Below are 17,562 nucleotides of genomic sequence, written 5' to 3' on the forward strand. Positions count from 1 at the left end.
TTGGATACTGTTTGTTTTAATGCAGACTGCAAGGTGCATGGCATCACTCAGAACTATGTGGCATATATAACCTATGCAGTCACGTGGCAGGACTGTGTCTAAAGATGGGCTGATTCTTGGGGACAGGGCAGGGGTTATTAGCTGTTGGGAAGGGAGGGCAGAAGTTGGGAATAGAGTGAAGGAGGAGCTGCCTAAAAATTTTAGACAGCTGCAGTGGAAGTAAGCAGAAGTAGATATTGAAAGATTTTTATTGATGACCTCTAGAATTCCTTGCTTCAAACCACTGCATCTGTTATAATGCTGGGCTCATAGTAGATATTCATGAAAAGCTTACTGGACTGCGATAAACCACAGACTGCTCAGGCACTCGTTTTAATGCCCTTTGTTCCCCTCACATCAAAAACTGCCCTCAGGCACAGAAACCCTACTTTTTCTTTGGAAACAAGCACCAGAAACAAATGCACACATTTAAGCACAGCAGGAAAAGACACAGACATGAATTTGGCACCTTTCTTCACGTTCTCCTTTGTAAGCAGTTTTTAGTCTTAGTGATTTGCCATGGGGTGGGGGGACTTCAGCTCTGTTTTTTACTTCTGATTTGTGAAGCTACCTTTGTGATATGGTTTTATGGTATTTTGAATTCTTGATGAGGGCAAAGCACTGGCTTTTCCTACAAGATATACACATGCACCATCTTTCTTGCATACAATCTTTGAAGTTTCACTGAATTTTTATTGCCAGTGGATCCCATTTTTAAAACTACTAATAGAGACTGTAATTGTGATCTCAGTAAGGTAATATTGTATTTCTTCTCATGTGGGATCAGTTACAGTATCTGCTTTTCTATTTGAATAATATTTTAAAATAACATTTATTAGTTCAACATTAAAATGTTTAACTGATGTTTATTATTATTAACATTAACATGACGGGGTTAACTACCTAGGTTATCTGAAAGAAAAATGACCTTAAATGGAATTAGAGAATTAGGGAAGAAATGTAATTAGCAAACAGTTTTCATCTCTATTAATTACTAAATGTTTTAAGAAAGAGATTTAATTATTTTGCCTATCATATTAGCAGAGATTTTTTAAAATTGTACTATGTAGTTCTAGCAAGGGTGCATGCAAAAAAATATATTGTTGGCAAATGAAATTTTCATATAGCTGGCCAGAAACATTTCTGGCCAAATGTAATAGCCTGAAAGGAATGCATATTCTTTATCTAGTGATTTCTCTGGGAGCTAACAAATCTTAAGTATGAAAAAGCTTTATGCACAGCGATATGAATAGCAGCATTATTTATATTAAAGGAGAGTTGGAAATGACCTAAATACATTTTAGAGAATTTTGATTCTTATGCTTGAGCCCCTAGATGTGAAATCAGTTGGTTCCTAGATTTCTGTGATTCAGTGATTCCTTGCCAAGTGGAGGCTGGGGTGGAGACACCTAGGCTAGTTGTGTGATAGTTCCTAGAAAACATGTGAGAGTTTATTGGTGAGGTCTCAAAGGATAATCAGGTAGGTGGCCTGTGGCTTGTGGGGGTAACATTTGACATGGGGGATTTGCTAGGATGATGGAAGGAGCAGAAGGAGCTTAACAGCCCTGCAAACTGATTTATTAGAGTGTCATCATGGGGATCTTGCAATTTGTTTAATGAGAATCCCAGATCCCCATGCGATGTAGGAGACATTTGTCTGTCCTTCAGCTCCTATGTCTGTTTTCCCCTCTGTCTTCTAACACTTCCCCCTACCAAATCATCTTCTGCTTCCCTAGAAGGAAAATCTCTTAGAAATGCTTTTCTACTACTGGACAATTTACCTCCATCTCATTCCAATTTGAAATAACCCTTATTTCTCATTTGATCCCAACAATTTGATCCTTTAGGTAGGAACTGTCTGCAGATTGAGGGGGAAAGGTTTTGGAGAGTGTGGTGAACATATTTATAGTGTTGGAATTTAAGGCTTCATATGTGTCCTTTCATACGTAATAATAATAATAATAATAAAATAATAACTAATACTTAACAAGCCCTTTCTATGTATCAGACACTGTTCAAACTGCTTTACCTGCAAGAGTTTATTTAATTCTCCCAATAGTTCTACTTGCGGACAGGCTAGCTCTGATATTAGTAAAATACCTTCTGGAAGAATCTTGGAGATCTTGCTCTGGTTATTTTTTGGACTAGGGATGGATTTGTCTTTTTCTTGGGGAACTACCAGGTTGTCAAATGACTGGAAAAAGTCCAAGAGAGAGAGGATGCAGGTGAATTTGCAGCTCTAGCATGTGAGAGAGCTGTTCCCTTGGGTACTTGTTGCTACATGCTTTTGACCCAGTGTGCAGGGTGTGAAACCATTTCCCTTGCAAGTTTCTCCTGCACACATCTAACCAAGGAGAATAGTGGTTTGAGGTGACAGAAAGGGGCAGGGTTGGAAGTTTGAGGATTTGAAAAAAACTGATCATGTATTAGCTTGATAAAATGCAAAGAGAAAGAATCGCTTTGGGGATGGGGAAAGTGAGTGGTGTATGTGGAGAATTTTGCAGTCCAGTGTGTGCTTGTATTTTTCACACTTGTGATTTTGGGTGGAACTATTTGGAGAAGGTGCAGAGGCCACAGAGAGGTTAACAAATATAAATTTCTGGAGGTCAGGGATTCAGTCTTGGTCCCATCTCTGCGTCCAGCACCTGATGTCACGTGCAATACTGAGTAAGGCCTCAGTAAACAATTGCTTGGTTCGCTTGAACTCAGCCTCTATAAAGCTGGAAAATGCCAAGAACTCCAAGGACTCCACCTGCAGTGGCTTTGCCTCTAGATTTTCTTCTTTTTTTCACAAGCCGCTGCTGCCCTCTTCTGGGCTTGGTAGGTATTTCTGGGGGAAATACTTTAACTGCTCAGCTTGTTGTTAAACTTAGCGCTCCCAGCCTAGCAACTCTGAGGCCTGGATGGAGAGTCAGGACAGACCCAGGTGGCTTGTGCTTTGCGAGAAGCCCTGTTTTGTGGTAATACATATCTGGGAGGCTTTGCAGAGGATTTGTCTTTAATGGGACGAGTTAAAAAAGATTTTGTTCAGATATCTGTAGTGGAGAGAGGACTGCATTGGGAGGCAGGAGAACTGGAATCTAGACAAGACATAAACCTTGAGCTTTGGCTTTCTGGGCCTCATTTTCATTTTCTATAAAAAATTTTCTATAAAACTGGACCAGGTCGATTGTGTTCCAGAGGGGGCAAGGGACTTCAACAGGGGATGGGCCTCTAAGCTCTCTCACCAACCCCATGACCTCTGCCCCTCCACAGAGCAGCTCCACTTTGAGCTGGTTTATTTATGAAGTGTCAGATGTGATTTTACAGGAAAAAATGTCCTCAGAAGTCTGAAGCCACTGGACTAGATGATCTCTGAGATTCTTCCAGCTCTAATGGTCTGATTTTACGAACTTAGAACTGAGTCAGAGACTCAAAAGCTGAAATCATAGTGCCCAAAACATCTATGTAAGTGCTGTGGGTATTTTGCAGGCGGACAGTCCAGAAGACATGCACAGCTGGATTAAGGAGATCAGGGCAGCTGTTCAGGCCCTCAAGTGCCACCCCAGAGTAAGTCACTTCCTTTCTGTTGCATAGTCACTGTCAACTTGGAGGTGACTGCCCGTGAGTGGGCAGGTTTTATTTGGTGATGTAGGCAGGCAGCCTGGTCCTAACTGAAGCCCCAGGCTGTCTTGTTTGTTTTTCTCTTTTGACTGACTTGGGTACACATTTTGATTTTTTAATTTTGGTTGGTGGAGGAGGTGAGGTAGGGGTGGATAGAGAAACAGTTTCTGGTGTATCCTACACATCTCCCTGTCGGGCAGACTTTGACAAGTCTGGAGTGAATCCCACTGGACATACTTGATTTCTGTAGACAAGTGTCTCTGGACCTATAAGCTGGTGATTCCGGGTGGGTACTCTTCCTGGGGCTTTGGGATAGACATGGTCAGGAAAGCCCTTACTTTCCTTCATTTTTCCTTCCATTTTACTTTTGTAGGAAATGTCCTTTTCGAGATCCATTTCTTTGACTCGCTCTGGAAGCTCCAGCCTCTCGGGTGGGCCCAACTCTGTCTTCTGCAGAGGCCGGCCACCTGTGGAAGAGAAGAGAGCCCTGTGCAAAGCCCCCTCTGTGGCTTCCTCCTGGCAACCCTGGACACCTGTCCCCCAGGCCGGGGGAAAGCTACATCCAGCTGAAGAGACTCCTGAGGACTCTTTGTTCACGTCTCGACTTGGGGAGAGCAATACCTCGGGGGTATTGCCTAGCTCCCGGATAAGGCACCGATCGGAGCCCCAGCACCCCAAGGAGAAACCATTTATGTTCAACCTTGATGATGAGAACATACGGACTTCTGATGTGTGATGAGGCACAGTGCCCAGGGAGGGAGGGGAGGGAGGACTGAAGAAAAGGTGGCCAAGACTCAGTTTCTCTGTCTGTTGGAGGATAGTCAGAGGCCTTTATGCGGCTTATGTTCCTGTGGATGCTCTATGGGAGGGGCCCATCCAGCTGGCCTTTAAAAAAAAATATCAGTGCAGTGTATTTAATTTGGGAAAATCACTAGGTTAGACCTGTAGGCATGCTCAGTAGAGAGGTTGCCTCTTGTTCGACTGTTGCAAGGTCGTTCTGATGAGAGGAGGTTGGAAGTCCGGTTTCAGCCCAAACCAAGTTTTAGTTGCTTCCCTTTGTTTTCAGGACAGGCACAGAATCTTAGGCCGGTCATCTGGTTTTATCCTATTCCTGTTTATTGTCTGGGCTGAAGTTTGACTGTGAAGCAGAAGGGTGGTGACTGACCCACCTGAATGGGGGGCGGGGAGGGCTGGCGGAAGACCCAGGCTTCGCTCAACTGGGATTCATTCTGAGGGCAAGTGTGAGAATCTGGGGGCTGATCTACCAGGGTAGATCCCCACAGGGGACCTCCACAGAGGAAGAAATAGGGACCTCTTGTAAGAAATGGGAAATGATTCATTGAGTACATCAGTCAACTTTGGGAATTATTCTCTTCTCATTTATATGTTCTTTGACCCCAAATGCTGTCAGTGTGAGTGACAGACCTGCCCACTTGGTTTCCGTGTCCGGCCCCAAGGATGGTTTTATCAGTGTTAAATGGTATGACTGTTGAGAGCAGAACGGACATTTCCCTTGATATGGTATTAGTCTGAATGTTTGGGGGATTGATACTTGTATGATAATTCACTTGTGTGATAGATCAGACCTCTGTTTTAGAGTTTTAGGTTTGCTTTGAAGCAGGTACTGGGAAGAGATGGATTAGAGTTCATCCAGCTAAGTTTTTCTGATCCATGTTTTCCAGACAGAAGGAAAGGTCTGTTTTAGCAAAGACAGATTTTCTTGAACCCTTGCCTCACAGCTCTTTCTCAGTGGGCCAATAGTAGTCTAAGTTTAAGTGCTGTAACATCGTATACCCTGGCAGACTCGCTTTCTTTCTGTTCTTTGTGCTGTCCTTTGAATGAAGCCTTATGTACTTGCATGATCCCGCCTTGTAATCTGATAGGGTTCCATGTACTTAAGAGCAGAGAGATACAAAGATAATCTTGATATTTATATTTTTAATAAAATAGAAACTGCATAGAAACACTGATTTAGAGGCTATGCATCGCTGACTAGAGATGTCCCAGGGAGAGGAGCATAATAGGTTGCATTCCCCAGTCAAATTTCAGGATGTACCTTCTTCCATTTGGCAAAAAGAGACTATTTCTAGGGTCCCTGGGAGGATTTGTCTATCCAACTTATATGGTGCACTGCTACCAGGACCTTATTAGGGTCCCACTTTTATTAGCTAGATCAATTAATTACATCGTTAAATTAAAAAATGACTTGGTTTGGGAATTATTTATTTGTGAGTGGTCGAGGTTACAACATACTTCAAGTAGCCTGCTTTCAAGAAGTCATTCCAAATTCTTAAAGCTCTCTGTCTCTGGTTTCATCTTCCAGTTTTCCCTAAGAAAATTATTTGGCTAGGTCAAAGAAAGTACACAATAAGTGATATTGAATTAATGAAAATAAATTAGGGACTTTTGAGATCTCTTTAAACATTCCCTAACTCATGGAAAGTTGCCATCTTTTGGTGTTTAAATTATAAAAATCTACCCATTTGTCTTTCTCTTTTTAAAATTAAACTCTCTGCTAGATTACTACTGCTACATTAATTGGCCATTGTAATAAGCTGATATGTTTCTTATTCGGTATGGTCTATTTTGAGAATGTGTTAAATTAAACATACTTATAAATCCAAATTGTATCATTATGATGGGAGAAAACAAGGACTCTAGTTGGCAATTACTTGGGAATTCCAAGTTAGAGCATTGTTAATGTAGTTCCAACACCAGATAAATATAATTATCTTCAATGAAGCCTGAAAGCATTCTCATTCCCAAACCTTATTTCAGAATTCCTTTTGTGACCATATTTCTTACCTTCTGGCCAATGTCACATCACAGCCTTTTGATGTCACTACATATGTGAGCCAAAGATGGTGCATGTACGACTAAAGCATTTGGTTTTAAATGTATAAAATGGAACCAAGTGGAAAAAGTAGGGTGGGGATGCGCTATAGGTTGGTAGTTTAGTGCATAAGCTCTGGAATAAATCTAGGTTTAAAAAAATAAAAGGAACTCAAAATGGTACTGCCTTTTCTTGGTGGCATAAAAACCTCTGAGTTGTGCTGTTTTTATAAGACTTTGGACGGGGTCTTGACCCACTATATGTAACAGTATTTCAGGCGGTCTTCCCTAGAGCTGAACTATTTACCATCCACTCTTATTGAAAGCTTATGGATTTGCTCTCTCAAGCCGTTGAAGGTTGGTAAACATAGTCGGGCCTGTTGCATACTCTAGGACATCATAAACACATCGAGCAGCGACCTCAGGTCAAAATGTTGGAATCACACATCTGTTTCTGGGTAGAATGCTGGAAGATTCCCATGAGAAAGAGTAGATTTAAGGTCCATCTTTGTAGCTCACTTGAAGCAAAAGCTTTTTTCCCCCCTTCCTGAGTATAACTGCTCTGACGTAGGCTAAAAGGACCCAATAAATAAATAGCAGGTTCAGCAGTGGAGCAGTGGCATTTGATGTCCATTTTCACTGTGAACCTGCTGAACAGGCATATGGAGGTAACGATGTTTTGGAAATGGAGTTTCCCAAATCAGCTTCATTTATAAACTTTGAACGTGTTGGAAATGGACAGGATTATTAAATTTTTTGACCGACATCACGTTTCCCCTTATTCCCTTTTCTCTCTGTGTTGCCTGCTAGTCACTCCTCCCAGGTTAGGTGAGTCCCTTTCCCCCCTGCCTAGGAAGGTGCATGACTTTGTGTTTTGAACCAGTATGTTTCAGCTGTGAAATGCTCTCTCTGTAGCCACTGAGCTGCGTGCATGGGAACTGTCGTGCTTCTCATTTTATGTGATCTCTGAATTGTTATGTAGCAAAAGATAATTTTCTAAAACTGTTTTGTTGCTTGTTTTGTAATAAAACCACGTGAAATACTGAAATACGGTGTGTTTTCCTACCGCCGCCCGTGGGTGGGTGATCGCTCTTGTCAGCCTGCCCCTGTTGGTTTTATGGATCTCACAGAGTAGGGCCCTGCCCAGGGCAGGGCTCGGGCCCTCGCTAGGGGTGGATGTGGCCCTCGGGGAGGGAGGTGGGAAGCTGTTCGGGTGCGTATGTGGAGAGGTCTGCCAGGCTCTGCCCCCTTAAAGACTGGGACTGCTGGAGGTGGCACCCTCGCCGGGAAAGTGTTGCTCGTTTAAAAGTGGTTGCGGGTCCAGAGTCAGGTCATTGGAAAAGTGGGAGGAAGAAGGGAGCAGGATGACTAGACCTTGGCTTGGACCAGCTGGGCTCGCACAGTTCCTCCTGCTGTGGCTGCTGCTGCCCCCGGAGCCCGTTGCCACGGTGGAGGCGCGGAGGACCTGGCCCCCTCGGTTCTGCCCCGCGGCCTGCGAGCCCACGCGCTGCCCCCCGCTGCCCACCTGCTCCGCGGGAGCGACGCCGGTGCCCGACCGCTGCCGCTGCTGCCGCGCGTGCCCCGCGGCCGAGGGCGAGGCCTGCGGCGGCGCGTGGAGCCGGCCCTGTGCCCCGGGGCTGCGCTGCGGCGCGCCCTTCAGCCCCCGGCGCCTGGGTGGCACGCGGCTGGGCACCTGCGGCTGCCCCGCGACGGGAGCGGCCGTGTGCGGCAGCGACGGGCGCACCTACCCCAGCCTCTGCGCGCTCCGTGCCGAGAACCGCGCCGCGCGCCGCCGGGGCGCGCTCCCGGCGCTGCCGGTGCAGAAGGGCGGCTGCGGGGACCCAGGTGAGCGCGCGGCCGCGCTCCGCGGGCGCTCTTGGAACCCGCCTGAGGAGCGTGTTTCAGCCGCGCCGCCCTCCGCGGGCTCTGCCCTGCTCCGCTGGCTTTCGGGATAACCCCATTTCCTTCCCTCCCTGGGTGTCTCTTTTCAGGTTACCACGTGGTTTTCCCCCCGTTTCCTCCCCGCACCGGTTAAATGCCCTCTTCCCTTCTAAATTTTTTTCTTTTTTTTTCCAACCGGGATGACGGGTCTGGGTCCCTTAAGGCGCCTCCTTAGTGGCCTGCGGGGAAAACGCAGGACGGGGGAGACCGAAGAGAGGAAGGGGAGGGAGGAAAGGTGGAGAGAGACGCAGGGGAGAGACTGGGGTTTGAGATCGAAGCCCCGGGAGGGAAGGAGGCGAGGGTCTCGTCGCCGCCCAGAAGGAAGCATTTCTTCGCAGGGACCAGAAGCGCCGGCTGGCGCAGGAGCAACTACAACTTCATCGCCGAGGTGGTTGAGAAGGTGGCGCCGTCTGTGGTTCACTTGCAGCTGTTCCGCAGGTAAAGGAGGCAGCGGGAGGCTCTCCACCGCTCGCTGACTTTCGCTCCAGGTCCCGCACTGCCGCATTTCTAGCATCACCAAGTGGGGAAAATCGCTGTGAGGCTCAAAAATGTCCAGCAACCTGGTCAGGGGATAAGTACTCTGACTTCCAGATCTGGGTACCCCTGCGCACTCAGGTGGCTGGGATTTCTCTCTCCATCTTCCACAGACAAAATGGAAGGTCAGGTGCAAGAGCTAGAAAGCATCTGGATGATCTTGCTCAGCCCCCTCCTTGGCATGGAAGGAAATCCTCTGTCACAAGGCCAGTTAGTAGTGCAACCTAAACAGGAACCAGACTTCCTGGACTCCGTCCCAGCCTGGGTGCTCGATGATTTGGCACTGGGTCCACTTTTGCCCGCAGTATTGTGATTAGGTGAGGCATCTTTAAAGCAGAGGGTTGCCCTCTGACCAGCTCTGAAGAAGGGAGTGTCCCTGGAAAAGGAGAGTTGGAATCAGCCCTCGGTGGCATTCACAAGAGATGGCCAGGCCACAGGACACGCAGAGTCTAATTACACGTGGAGAAAATGAAAACACAGGCAGGGAAAAGTAAAACGTCTGAGAAAACTGTCCTAGGGGTATGCTTGATAACACCAGGTTCCTGCATTTCCAGAGTGCGGTGGATCCCCTGACTTTCCTGCCCTCTGCTTATGTGTTATCTTGCCGAGACAGGTCACCTCTCGGCAGCGAGGATATTCCTGCATCCAGTGGCTCTGGGTTCCTAGTGTCTGAGGATGGGCTCATTGTTACCAATGCCCATGTCCTCACCAACCGGCAGCGAATCCAGGCAGAGCTCCAGAGTGGGGTCCAGTATGAAGCCACTGTCAAGGATATTGACCATAAATTGGATCTTGCGCTGATTAAGATTGAGCCAAACGTGAGTATGCCAGGGCTAAATTGGAGTCTGCATATTTGGGAATTTTCATCAATTTGCTCATAGTTTCTTCTCCACCCCACTTCCCTCCACACCACATCTTTTTACCTGGTGTATGCTGTTTTCTAATTTCCTTCTTTTCTGTTTGTTTACTCCCTCTTTTGTTTATTTCCTTCCATGCCAGTCTGTGCATCCCTAACAATTTCGATTAACCAGCAGCCTTTTCTTTTTTTTCTCCTTCACTGCCTTCTTCAACAGATGCTGCTTCTGGGAAACATTTCTCTTAGAGTTCTGTCTTAGAGTACCACAAATGATCACAGTGAATTCAGAGCTGCTAAGGAATACTTTGAGGCCCCGTGACACCGGGTGTGATCTGCACAGCAGCAGCAATGACATCATCTAAGGATTTTTTGGAAATGCAGAATCTCAGACCCTGGCTAGGTCTACTGAATTAGAATCTGCATTTTCTTAAGATCCCCAGGTGATTCAGGTACACATTAAAGTTTGAGAAGAGCTGTTCTGGGTGATCTCCTTTGTTTGTGGCCAATTAACATTGACTAACCTTTTGAGCTGGACCCGTGCTAAGGAAATTGCTAATGTCAGTTTACGTTCATCAGTTATTTCGCTATGGTTTATTTATAGTAATTTATACAAAGCAATACCTTTAGATTTTATTCATTTTTTAAAGAGTGGATTTCTTTTGTTCTTTTTTAAAATATATTTTTATTGACTTCAGAGAGAGGAAGGGAGAGGGAGAGAGAGAAACATCATGCGAGAGTCCTTGATCGGCTGCCTCCTGCACGCCCCCTGCTGGGCATTGAGCCTGAAAGCTGGGCTTGTGACTTGACCAGGAATCGAACCAAGATCTCCTGGATCATAGGTTGATGCTCAACTGCTGAGACACGCCGGCTGGACAATACTTTTAGATTTTAGAGATGATCCCAATTGTCTTAACAAGTAAGAGTATGGGTGGGTGATTCTTGGATTAGAAATGCCAAAATGACAAAGACTGTGTCATATATGTGTTGTACACAAACACTGGTTGATTCTAGTCTTGATTTGTCTCCTGCATCCCTTCTTTCCCATGTGCAGACTGACCTTCCTGTCTTGCTGCTGGGAAGGTCATCTGACCTGCGGGCTGGAGAGTTCGTGGTGGCCTTGGGCAGCCCATTTTCTCTGCAGAACACAGTGACAGCAGGGATTGTCAGCACTACACAGCGAGGGGGCAAAGAACTGGGGCTGAAGGATTCAGACATGGACTATATCCAGACTGATGCCATCATTAATGTAAGTCACTTGGGAGCCCATAAGATACGGGCAGTGCAGTGCGATGAACACGTCCGAGTGCCTTCTTTCCCCTTTGGCCTTTTGGGGCTGTCCAGAGTTCAGTTAGATCCTCACGAGAGGGGTGGAATGCCACGTTATTAGAGTCCAGCCTTTTTGACATAACTGTTATCCACAATATTGGGTGGTCTGTTAGGGTCTGTCATAGAAGCCACCACTACTGGAGGAAGTGGTGGTCCTTTTGCTGTTGTTCTTTACCTACAGTGACTTCCGTATTGATGATGATGGGGGAACAGGGGCTTCCTAGAGCAGGCTGCTTTTGGTAAACCTGTTTAGGAACTATGTATGGTTAACAAGGAGAAAAGCACTGATGGCTTTTTCAAATTCTTTCTCCAGCACGGGAATTCTGGGGGGCCTCTGGTGAACTTGGTAAGTGGCCACTTTCCTTGCTACTTCATGTCCCTTCCCTTTAAAGACTTCACAGGTTTCCACAGTGCAGACTAATGCTAGTGTAGAGATCTGTGGTATGATGCTTTTCTATGACTGCATCTTAAGCAAATGGTTAGGAAAATTTGACATCTACAATTGATTTGTCACCCTGGCCTGCAATCTCATCCAGCTGAAAGAGCCAGGGTTTATTTACTTGCATGTTACTTACATCTCTTCAACACGCTTTCTGTTTTCATTGGATAGTTAACGAAAGTCCTGGGTACAAAGCCCAAATTTATGTCAAATGACCAGCTGTACTATGTAATGTATATCCTTGAAGACTCCCTGCTGCTGCATATGAACTATTTCTCATTTAAAAATGCTAATTTCATGATGTGGTCTGTCCAGGTTTTAAGTCTTGTTTGTTTGTTTGTTTTTGTTAATCCTCTCCCGAGGATATTTTTTCCATTGATCTTTAGAAAGAGTGGAAGGGAGTGAGGGAGAGGAAGAGAGAAAGAGAGAGAGAGAGAGAGAGAGAGAGAGAGAGAGAGAGAGAGAGGAACATTGATGTGAGAGAGACACATCAATTGGTTGCCTCCCACCCACACCCTGACTGGGGTGGGGATTGAACTTGCAATCCAGGTACGTGCCCTTGACCAGGAATCAAACCCGAGGTCCTTTGGTGGGCAGGCTAACACTCTAACCACAGAGCAACACTGGCCAGGGCAAGGTTTTTAGTCTTAACCTACTTATAAATGACAGAAAAGCCACACCACAAATTCATTTCTGTCATGTATTTAATTATTAAATTTATACAGTCTATCTACTGGAAATGCCAGTGTTTCTAGCACTCAAACACATGTGAAAACATGAGGATGCCATGCTCTTTGACACAGCCTGTGATCGCGCTCTCCGAGTTTCTGAGCTGATTCCTTTTGGCTCGTCTTTGCACATTACACTTACTTGTAGAGGGATGAATTGTGCGTGAAGTTACTGAGTTTCTTACTCATAACATTGCCGACAATATTTCGTGCCTTCTTTCTCCAGTGGACAATGAGTTTACTAGAACAGGGCTGACATGTAGAATTTCAGACTACACTCCAGGCCTACTGAATTATAATCTGTCTTCCAGTAGGATTAAATATTAAATTAAACAGTATAATTTTTTAAAATCTTTCCCATTACCTAACAAAGGCTGGAGGATGGTGAAGTGCTCGAAGAGGAAAGTATTTCTCACTTCATAGTTTGGGTTAGGTAGAGCTTTGTTCCTAAAGTCAATTTACCAATTCTTCTGAAGAGTTTCATTGAGGTGCTGGTGAATATCTAACAGCTTTTTGCCTTTGTCATGTTTATTTTTAGTTTCATTTAAGGAATGAAAAGGCAAATACTCCTTGTTCTCTTCTCTGGGTCAAATAACAAATCGTGGTTCACATTTAAGATCAATGTAATTCAGTGAAGGAAAAAAAATGAGCTCAGAATTAAAAAAAAGAATTCCTCGGCAGGAATTTGCACGTGTAGGTCCCCTCTGCTGTCCTCCCACACTCTTCGCCCTCTAAGGTAGCACCCACTGCTCTCTACCAAAGCAGCACACTTTTCCTCTGGCCCCTCTGCACTCTGACCCTAAGTGACTCGCTTCACTCCTTCCTACTTGTTCAGTTTGCACAAGTTGGTGACTGAATGACATCTCCTCCCCTGCCAGGATGGTGATGTGATTGGCATAAATACACTGAAGGTGACGGCGGGAATCTCCTTTGCAATTCCCTCAGATCGAATTCGACAGTTCTTGGCGGAATTCCACGAGCGCCAGTTGAAAGGTAAGGGGAGTGAGGACTTTTTCTTCCCCTTGTGTATTTTCTGGGAGCATTCAACCCATCGCAGAGACAGTTCTGTCGATTACTGAGTCCCTGGTACCCAGTTCCTATCATGGTGGTTGGGGCAGCAATACGGGGACCAGGCACAAAACCAGGCATGAACTGTACCCAGAATATTTGGGTTGAACTCTTGTGGAAAGGAAACCTGAGGGGCAGAGGTGGGCGGTGGGTGGGAGGAGTGTCTGGATTAATGACAAAGGTTTTCTGAGGCACAGCCTGAGAGGGCAGCTATGATGGGAAGGCTGCTCTGTGACTCCGGTGCCTTAAGATCTGCTGAAAGGAGAGAAGTTTTGTCGTTGGTAACACATTATAATGTTCCTTTGCAGGAAGGGCTCTTTCACAGAGGAAATATCTGGGTCTGCGAATGTTGCCCCTCACTATGAAGTAAGCGTGGGTTTGAATATGTCTGGGTTGTTTTCCGAAGCAAAAAGCCATAGCGAGGCAGCCTTGACGTGGAAACTAAAGTGTTTGGATTACAGCTGGATACTCTTCCTGCCATAGGCCCTATTGATGCACCACTGTACTCTTCAGCAGTTCCTTTCACTGTGCCTACATTTTATAACGTCCAATGGTCCTAGGCTTTGGCATAGAGAAACAGAGCACCCCCCTGAGGAAGAATAAGTGTGACCCGCTTGATGGAATCCTCTCTGGCTCCTCTGAGCCTTGAGAGAGCAGATAGAATATTTACTGAGATTCTGAGGCTTTGCCCGGGGCTCCAGAGATCAAGTCACTGTGCTTTTTAACTTTATGGGAAAAACTCTTCTTACTTTTCTTAGCCTTCTTCAAGAAATGAAAAGGCAAGATCCAGATTTCCCTGTTGTGAGTTCTGGGGTTTTTGTATATGAGGTGATTCAAGGAACAGCTGCTGAAAGGTAAGAGAAGCTCAGGCCTTTGCCCAGCCTCCTTTGTTCTTGTTAGATGTGTGCCATGGGAAACCTGTGTCGGATCTAGACTTAAGCTGTCCAATAGAGTGGCCCCTACCCACACGTGGTTATTGAACACTTGAGATATGGCTGGTGTGACCGATGGTCTGAATTTTTAATTTAATTTTAAGTAATTTAAACAAAGAAATCAGAAGCATGTAAAGTATTTTCCTTTTTGGGGGGTGAGATGGGGGGAGGATTGCCTTTCATTTTAATCATTGCATTGTATAAAATATTATCGTTGTGTGTTGTTTCTAGTGTATTAGTATGTATTTACAGAGTGTTAAATACATACTGATTATTAAAATACTACATGTTAAAATGATATTTTAGATATATTGAGTTAAATATGCTATATTACTAAAATTGGTTACATCTATTTAAAATTTTTGGAAAAAATGTGGCTACCAGAAAATTTAAAATTATATATGACTTGTGTCTTGCCTTACATACTATTGGAGTAATGCTGATTTAGACTTGTGCACTGTAAGGGCTGTTTCTTTTTCTTTTTTTTTGGAAGGGGATGGTTCTCTTTAGGCCAAGAATGCATGATATAAGTCACCAGCCTAAGTTTTTGCTAGGATCCCAAGTCTAGCCTTTCAATACCTTAGTTATTAAGAATCAGAAGAATCCAAAGGGTCACAAGGTTAAGAACGTATTTTAGGTACTTGGAAGTACTTTTATCTTTGAACTCTGGATGAAAGTATTAGAAGGCAGCACTGAATGAACAAATGAAGGAAGGAGTAAGTGAATAAAGCAAAGGCTAGAGGAGCTCTCCAAAGATGCTACTGGGAAGAGGTGGCTCGGCCAACAGTTATTCTCCTGGGTCCTTCTCTTACACTTCTTCAGTCTCTCTCACTGTACTTGTTTTTCAAGAGCTCAATAATCTGCTTAGATTATGGCAACTCCTTCAGTAGGGGGCAAGAAACCATAGGGTACTACCTGTTCAGAACAGCTAAGTGTTCAGTCTCATGTTACTGAACTTGGCTTGTCACAGACTTTTCTAGACTTTTTTTGGTTACTGCCCCCTCCCCCCAATCTTATTTTTAACTTCTGGTCCAAGGCCAAAGCTATTTCTTTCAGCTCTCCATGTCCTTGCTACTCAGGATGTGGTCTGCAGGCCAGCTGCATTAGCAACAGCTGGAGCTTTTTAGAAATGCAGAATGCCAGGCGCCACTGAATCGGAAACTGCATTTTAAACAAGATCTCCATGATTTGGATGCACATGAAAATGTGGGACTTACTGCTTGCTTGATGTCATTGCTAAACCGGAAATCTGTTTTGGCTCCATCCATTTATATCTAATAATAATGACAATCATTATAGTAATAAGGACTGGCATTTATTAACCACTTACTATATGTCGGGCATCATTTTAAGTGTTTTACATACTTGGTTTGAGCCCGCAGTAGACTTATGATATAGGTACTATTTTGCAGAGGAAGCAGCTGTGATATAGAGGTCAATGTGAGAGTTACACATTAACTTAACCCCTGTATTATCCTGCTTCTGTGGCTGCTCTTCTTGCTTCTGAGAGGCAGATTGACTGAGTGGCAAGAAGATGGGTTTTCAAGTCAAATCCTACTTTAGCCTTTTACAAGGTGTGGGACATGTATCCCGTCTGAGCCTCACTTCCTATCTGGCACATAGTTTGCACTCAGTAATAACCTGTAGGTTTCTTTCTCTTTTTCTACTCATGGAACTACTGTGAATTAAGCTCTTTCTCTGAGCACTGTCCCAGTCATCTTCTGGACTAACCTTGTTCTAAAGGCTTTCCATGCTTTTAGCTCTACTTACCTTCAAACTTCTCTTCACATCCTCTTGCTTTAAATTACAAAGAAAAAATAAACTCTACATATCTTGATAACCCTCCCTATTCTTCTTCCTTGAGCTTCCCATTTCTCTAAAAGGGTGTCTCCTGGAGTTATTGAATTTTATGTTCCTCTTCCAGTCTATTTTCAACTTTAAGACAATAAATCAATAGGATCGCTATATATTTACTGCAGTGTTGGAGGGGGTTTGTGTTTCTAAGATATACATTGTACGTGAAGCAAATAGGTAGGAGACGGAATACAATCACAGCTTTGGGGAAAAGGAGTCTAGAACCAGAGCCTTAAATATTTAGACTTGGAAGGGTGACTAGTTTTTTATTTACTGCGAGCAGAGCTTTTCATAGTGTAGCTCAACATACTCTCTCATTCCATAAACTGTGGTTGAGGATGGGGCAAGTGGGCTGTTGAAATCAAACGGATCAGTGCAGCTGTCTGGGGAAAAACATATTGCTTGGGCTTTTCATGTTTGCTCATAAGACTGGGAGTATGCTTGAGGTTAAGAGAGGTCAGAGATTAATAGAAATTAAAAGCTAAATCCTATTCCGAACTAAACCCAATATATGGGAGGAGTAAACTTCTTACACATGATTGTGGTAGAATAGTAATTTTATAAAGGTAAATGGCATAACTCAGAGCAGTCCTCATATTGGAAAGGACAGAGCTATTTCTGGTTTCCTGGTTGGTATATTTACTATCAGCAAAATAGTAGTGCCACAAGAGATAGACACTGACTTCTAGCTGGGACATATAAAACTCTTAGAGTTTCATGCTCCTTTTTTCCCCCCTTCCCAGCTCTGGGTTGAGAGACCACGATGTAATTGTCAGCATAAATGGGCAACCTGTTACCACCACAACCGATGTTACTGAAGCTGTTAAGGACAATGATTCCCTTTCCATTGTGGTTCGTCGGGGAAGTCAAACTTTGATCCTGACAATCACACCTGAAATAATGGATTAAGTATCTTGCTTTAAAGAAAATTATCTAACAAAACCAAAGCTATATGACCTGGTTTGTATTGAAGATGTGCCAAAGATGGCTAGGAGTTTTAGGATCTCTTTCTTATAAAGGAAAATGAATGCTTAAATACACATACACACACACACACACATTCGGGGGATATTAGGTTGGGGGTGCCACTACTGCTAAGAAGCTTTACTAAGCAAATGGAAGGAGGATGTGGTACCAGGAAGTCTGGGAAGCTGATAAAATTTTAAAGACACAAACAACTGAAAGACAGGCAGTTTCTAATTTAACCTTGACAGAAAACACTTAAGTATTTTTAAACTTCTCCATAGCGACAAACTGGATATAACACAAACATATACACAGAGTGGGGCTCCCACAGTGCACCCAGACCTGCTTCCTGGGTCTGGCCATGTGGGCCAAAATCTGGACATCCCCTGCAGTGCCTGGTCTCTGGTAAGGGGGGTGCCCTTCCCTTGGAAGTGCAGTGCAGAC

The 17,562-nt window shown here is 44.5% G+C and overlaps 2 protein-coding genes across 4 annotated transcripts in view; both read left to right on the forward strand.

Moving 5' to 3' along the window:
* PLEKHA2 (pleckstrin homology domain containing A2) overlaps positions 1 to 7,522 on the forward strand; it is a 69,056-nt gene extending 61,534 nt beyond the window's left edge. For all 3 annotated transcript variants that reach the window (XM_081129346.1, XM_081129344.1, XM_081129345.1), the window contains exons 11-12: positions 3,511 to 3,588; positions 4,016 to 7,522. In XM_081129346.1, the coding sequence (XP_080985472.1) occupies positions 3,511 to 3,588; positions 4,016 to 4,378 (441 nt within the window). In that variant the 3' untranslated portion in view covers positions 4,379 to 7,522. The remainder of the gene's footprint in view (positions 1 to 3,510; positions 3,589 to 4,015) is intronic.
* Positions 7,523 to 7,838: 316 nt separating this feature from the next.
* HTRA4 (HtrA serine peptidase 4) lies at positions 7,839 to 17,147 on the forward strand (the record flags this gene model as incomplete). Its single annotated transcript, XM_081129347.1, has 9 exons — positions 7,839 to 8,319; positions 8,754 to 8,853; positions 9,563 to 9,767; positions 10,857 to 11,051; positions 11,445 to 11,477; positions 13,177 to 13,291; positions 13,675 to 13,732; positions 14,125 to 14,220; positions 16,896 to 17,147. 9 exons carry the CDS (start codon positions 7,839 to 7,841, stop codon positions 17,059 to 17,061), a joined length of 1,449 nt encoding a protein of 482 aa, XP_080985473.1. The 3' UTR covers positions 17,062 to 17,147.
* Between the last annotated feature and the right edge of the window lie 415 nt (positions 17,148 to 17,562).

This window comes from Miniopterus schreibersii (genome assembly GCF_964146895.1).
Source record: "Miniopterus schreibersii genome assembly, chromosome: 2".
NCBI lineage: Eukaryota > Metazoa > Chordata > Mammalia > Chiroptera > Miniopteridae > Miniopterus > Miniopterus schreibersii.